The 6,482-nt window shown below is 29.4% G+C and overlaps 1 protein-coding gene across 1 annotated transcript; it reads left to right on the top strand.

Annotated features, from left to right (window-relative positions):
* Positions 1-1,598: 1,598 nt before the first annotated feature.
* LOC105162659 (putative cyclin-D6-1) lies at positions 1,599-5,387 on the top strand. The gene is made up of 5 exons (XM_011080743.3): positions 1,599-2,035; positions 2,134-2,229; positions 2,662-2,866; positions 3,140-3,270; positions 4,910-5,387. Exons 1-5 carry the CDS (start codon positions 1,754-1,756, stop codon positions 5,123-5,125), a joined length of 930 nt encoding a protein of 309 aa, XP_011079045.1. The 5' UTR covers positions 1,599-1,753; the 3' UTR covers positions 5,126-5,387.
* Positions 5,388-6,482: the final 1,095 nt, after the last annotated feature.

The following is a 6,482-nucleotide window of genomic DNA, read 5'->3' as shown; positions in this document are numbered from 1 at the left end:
ATATTTTAATTTTAGAATAATTAAAATCGGCTAGAATATATCTAAAATAAATATAGTTATAAGTTATAAATATTTTATTATTTATCTTAAAATAAAATTTCTTTTTTTTTTTATTTTTAAAAAATAAAATTTTATTTCTTGTAGTGTATGGTCAAAGTTTATTAAAATATTTTTAAATAAAAAACTTAATTTAAAAAATTAATTGTTGCTAATTTATCTTGAATGTAAATAATTTTAATTTAAAGTTAATTTATTATTTATTAAAAAATTCTTATACTTTTATTCAAAAAATAAATTTTACTCTTTATAGTTTGTGCTTAATTATTAATATATTTTTAGACTAAATAATAATTTAATTTAAAAAATACTAAATTAGATTTTAGAAATTATCTGCAATAAAAATAATTATAAGTTTAGAACTATTTATTATATATATTAAAATAATTTTCCTAATATTTTTATTTTTTATTAAAAATAAACAAAATTCTTATAATTTGTGGTCAAATTTGGTCAAAATATATATATGTTTTTTTTAATGGTAATTTTTTGGGTACAATTAAATAGGGCCTTTGAAGTCAAAATCAGTCAAAGTCACGTGAGCCAATAAGAGTTAGCGGTTATTAACGGCCACGTGGGAAGCACAATATGACCTCTGTCGTTAACTTGAGATCAAAAAGACGTATTTTTATATTTTATAGTATAAAAATGACACTTGCAACAATTATAGTACCAAAAACAAAAATGATCATTTTTAACAGGACCGAAAAATGATTTTGCCCGAAATCCTGTTTGGAAAAAATAATAATTGCTATATGAATAAGTATTACATTGCATTTGTATTTGATTACAATATTAATTAAAAGGGGTCCTTATTCAATCAAATAATATATTAGAAAGCGAATATTAGATATTCCACTAATATATTACGCCTGCACCCTTATTCAGTGGCAATAATTCATAAATAACACTTATTCAGGAGATGTATTTGTAATTTTATAAAAATTAATTTATATATTAAATTTAATTTCAAGGTATATTAATTTAATTTACCGTATCTATTAATCATCCGCGTACTCATATACTATGCACTTAGTATTGTACATTTGCAAGGGAGAAATTCTAATTTTCATCGAGTTTGGTTAAATCTAAACCAATTCTACAATGAGTGTAATGTGTAAAGAAAAATAACCAATCGCACTTACTGCACGATTAATATGATTTAACCAAACTTGATTTAAATAAAAATTTTCCACTACAACATCGAGATAATGGGTGAATAGCAATTTACCCCCTTGTGATTGAAAATGAGCATATTGCCCATCTATAAAAAAATATAGTAATTTATCCCCCTATACTTTTTAAAATGAAGCAATTTACATCCTTATACAGGGAGGTAAATTGTTTCATTTTAGAAATTATAGGGAGTAGATTGTTGTATTTTAAAAAATACAGGCAAATAAATCGCTATTATTTTTTCATAATGGGATAATATCACAAGAGTGTTGCTTGCATTTTTCCCCCAAATAATACATACAATTAAACATTAAGGAAGCAGTGAGTCTTGGCAAGTCTTTTTTAAAGAAGAGACAGCCAAGTGAGAGGGAGAGAGGGTTGAGGTGAGTCTCGGCGCAGGTCTTTGTTTAAGAACATACGCACAGCCAAACTCTCATCTTTCCCTCACACCATTTAGTGTGAAAGTGAGCAGCAAAAAGAGAGTGAAAGAGAACACATACACATACTCATCTACATATCAATGGATTTTGATGATGATGATTTCCATCTGGAAAATCCATTCTCAAATTCCAACGACGACGGCACCTCCTTCCCTTTACGACTATTCCACACAGAGACCGCTCACATGCCTTCCAACACTTACATTCAGACTCTCTCAACTGCTCCACGTCTTCGCCGCCGTCGTTGGCGTATCGTCTCTTTAATCCAATACTGTTCCCTGAATTTTGATCCCTTCTCATCCTACCTCGCTATCAATTACATGGACCGCTTCCTCTCCACTTCCCGCTACTGCATCCCACTCGTACGTCCACAGTCACTGTTGCTTTCTATATATAGAAATATTAGTTACCAGAATGTGTAAATTGTTTTGTATATGTCAGTAGGTTTTTTGTAGTGCAGGATGGGAAGCCATGGATCTTGAATCTTGTTGCTGTTTCCTGCGTTTCCTTAGCTTTGAAGATGAGGAAGATGGAGTTTTCTATTTCTCATTTTCAGGTAATTCTCTCTCTCTCTCTCCCTCCCTCCCTCCCTCTATGGGGTAAACTGTTATTCACCCTAAAAATAGCTGTAACAAATATTTTCGATTCGCTTTGCGCAGCTATAATTATCTAGTATTCTCTGTGATTTTTTATTTTTAACCATAGCAAATTAATCACAGTGAAAAATTATATATTTTTTATACACTTTAGTATTTTCAAAAAGAATCATTTAAACTCTCTTGACCTTCCAATTTTCTTCAACTCAATTGTGCAATTTGTAATTAGCTTTCATGTTTTGGCTTGTATACACTCTATTTTGCCCTTATTTACTAATAAAAATAAATAAATTAATATTCAGGCCAAAAATCGAAAATAAATAAAAAATTACTGTACCTATTTTAATTTTCACACGAATAATTTGAATTTTTTTGTGGGGTGGGGAGAGCAGCATGACGATGTAGGCATGATTCTTCATCCGCACACAGTAGAAAGGATGGAGATGTTAATTCTTGGAGCTCTAAGGTGGCGGATGCGATCAATAAATCCCTTTTCTTTTATGAGTTTTTTCCTCTCATTTTTCCATTTGGAGGACACTAAATCAGCTCAAGAATTGAAAGAGAGGGCAACTCACATTATCCTCATGGCTCAAAATGGTTAGTTCAAAATTAATTTATATTAATAGTATTGTTATATATAATCCCAATTTTGAAAAAAATTATATTTTTAGTCCCATAAAATAGAGTTTTGACACTTTTAATGTTCTATTTTACGAAAATTTTAAAATAATTTCAAAATTGAAAATTTTTTGTAAATTCCGTAAAGTGTTGACCCCTTGATCCTATGGGATTTAAAGTGTAATTTTATTCGTAATTTTTGTGGTTTTTGAAGGGCTAAAATTTCGTTTTTTTTATTTTTTTTATTTTTAGATATCAAATTACTCGAGTTCAAACCGTCCATCATCTCAGCTTCGGCCCTTCTCTCTGCTGCTTACGAACTGTTTCCATTGCAACTTCCATGTTCCAGAAATTCTATTTCCAGCTGTGAATACGTAGATAAGGTAATTAATGACTCTTTGTTTGGTCAATTAGTGAAGTTTCTTTACCTGGAAAAAATCATTTAGTTTATTTTGTTATCAATGTAGAGACTTACTGCGACGATATTTAAAAAATAAATTATTTCTTATATTATAAATATTTAAAATTTAAAATTCATGATAAATCAATACTATACATATTACAGTAACACAAAATCAATACGGGGTTTAAATTTTAACGAGTGTTAATCAGTACTTATCATATTTTAACTATGGCCAGAACATTTGCTATAATTTTTAGTTATGATTAATATTTTAGCTTCACTTGTAAAAATAACGACTAAAAGCTGTTGTGCATCCATTGTTAGTTGGTATTCACTACGAATTAATTGTTACAGTGCATTTGATAGATGAGAAAATAATAGGATTTAATGCAATTTACCCCCTGTGATATCGCAAATGAATAAATTACTTTCTGATGAAAAAAATAGCAATTTATCCCTGTATCCTCCTGTCTAGGGAGGTAAATTGCTTCATTTTAAAAAACACAGGGGGATAAATTGTTGCATTTTAAAAAATACAGAATGGTGAATTATTATTTTTTATTATTTTATAGGGGGGTAATTTACTTATTTGGAATATTACAAGGAGTTGCTTGTATTTTTTTTCAAAAGTAATATAAGATGATAAATGAAGATGATGGACTATTAATTACTAATATATGTAAATTGTGTAAAATCCATGTCATCTTTGACGTGTATATATTAAGTAAAATAGGGTAAATTACGATCTATCTACCTGTGTTACGAAAAATAGCAAATAACCTCCTTATGAAAATAAAATACTGATTTACCCCCTTGTACTTTTTAAAATGTAGCAATTTACCTCCCTATGTTTTTAAAATTGAAGCAATTTATCTACTTAGGCAGGGAGGTAAATTGTTTTATTTTCTAAAATATTGGATAAATTGCTATTTATTTTATATGGGGATAATTTGCTCATAGTCAATATCACATAAGGATAAATTACATTAAACCTAAGTAAAATATGATATGTAACACTACTTCATAGTAAAAGATTCAATTTAACAAAAAATATATATTCGAATCTTGCAATGCAAAATAGTATTACGTCTCATATTTTATTTAATACGTACACGTCTGTCTAAAAAAGATTTTCTTAAATATACATAGATGGTCTAAATTTTACACAAATCAATGTGTTAAATAAAAAATGGAGAAAATTATAATTTTTATCTTGTAGTATGGGGGGCAGCAATTGTAGACCTAAATGAATTCATTTTGACAATGTCATCCTATACTTTTAAAAATTTTGCATATTGACGACAAAAATGGCCAGAATTAGCTCAAATAACTAGAAACATGCACGTGACTAGTTTAATTTTGGGTGCACTTTTTTGGCCATTTTTGTCCTCAACGTGTGAAATTTTACAATTATAGGATAATACTGTAAAATAGGTTCATACATTATTAAAATTGCCATTCTCTATATTTACAGGACTAAAATTATAATTTTTCCTAAAGATACAAGATGTAACACTAACTTATAAAATTGTATCAACCCTCCAAAATCTCCATGCTTGCTTTGCATAACTTTATCGAGATCAAAGTAGCAATAACCCTTAGCTAAATCTTTGGTACAGGATGACTTATTCAATTGCTACTATCGAATGCAACAAGCAGTAGTTGCAACAATGGACGACTATGAATCAATGGTGGAAATGGGTTCATGCACTCCGAAAAATGTGCTCGACGCGCAATGCATTAGCTCTTCATCCTCGGAGAATAAGCAAATCAGCGTGATTGAAAATGGCGAAAGTAGGGGTCTGAAACGTCGAAAAACTTCAGATTGCAGCTGATCAGAAAAAATTCTGCATGCCGTCTCAAAGTCAACAGCAACTACTGGTCAGAATGAATAAGAACAGGAGAATAATAGAGAAAATATTAACAGAAAAATGTGTGTATATTTTTGGACTGGCCTTTTTAATAGGAACATTAGCTTTGCATTCAGGTGGGAGAGGAAAATGTGTTTAATTTGTATGTTATATCTTAGATGGAAATGGTTGGTAGGAGTATTTGGAATTTGATTTTGATGAATAGGAATTATTAATGCTTTTTAAGGTATCAAACTCTTTTACTAAGATTTGTTTGTGCCAAGATATACATTCATATATTTTTTGTGGTAGACACAATTTGGTAAATCAATCGAATTGTGTCGAGATCGAATTTTCAGTTTATATCAAATACCAAACCAAAATTCGGTTTTTGGTTCAAAATTTGTTACGATTTTTTTGGCTGAAGATGCTAGAGAATATATATTTTGAGACAAGGTATTCTTATCTATTCTTGTTTATATTACAAGTGAGGGGTACAAGATTAGTAAAGCTAATATAATAACTCTAAATAAGGTAAATGACAAATTAAAGTTCTACAAAATTACTAGCTATATAAAATAGAAAATATTACATATTAACACTCCCCCGTAAGTTGGTGCATATACATCATAGACGCTCAACTTGCCCAACAACAAATGAAACTGTGGCCTTGCTAGTGCCTTCATGAAGATGATTGCGGGTTGAAATTGTGAATGTATGTGAATCATAACAATATTCTTCTTTTGTACTAGCTCGTGATGAGCGTCGAAACCATCAAAAATAATTTTCTATAAACACTCTTGTGATAGTAATGAGTTGGGTCGATTTCACAAAAATTGGTTATAAGTTGATTTTTTCAAATAAAAAAAAAAAAGAGCGAAGTTTGATCGGGGTGAAATTAAAAAGATGAATTAAAGAGAATGAATATATATAGGAAACTTTCTGATTTAAGTCAGTGTTATGCTTGATTCCACTATTGATCCTTGACGTAAAAATGACGATTGTTTAAATAGATGAATCAATTATGGTCATTGGTACGACATAACAGTATCACATTTCTTTACCTTTTCGTTAGCCAACGAACTTTCGTCGGTTAATTCTCTAATCAATAAATAACTCTAGGAACGTCCACAAGATTTAACATGCCAAATTAAGAAATAGAAAGGCTACTAACCAACCATATGAGGATTTATTTAAGTTATATCATGCATTCCCCATAACATGATCAACTACTGAGTTAATTAATTTTTTATTATAAAAAAAAATATTTTATTATGATTTTTTTTAAATAACTAACAAAAACATGATGAGTCGCGTTTTGAAATCGCGACTCGTCATTAAA

Source organism: Sesamum indicum, linkage group LG13, assembly GCF_026168435.1.
Source record: "Sesamum indicum cultivar Baizhima isolate 11 linkage group LG13, ASM2616843v1, whole genome shotgun sequence".
Lineage (NCBI taxonomy): Eukaryota > Viridiplantae > Streptophyta > Magnoliopsida > Lamiales > Pedaliaceae > Sesamum > Sesamum indicum.
The sequence above is the reverse complement of the archived record's forward strand: the minus strand, read 5'-3'. Positions and strand labels throughout refer to the sequence as shown.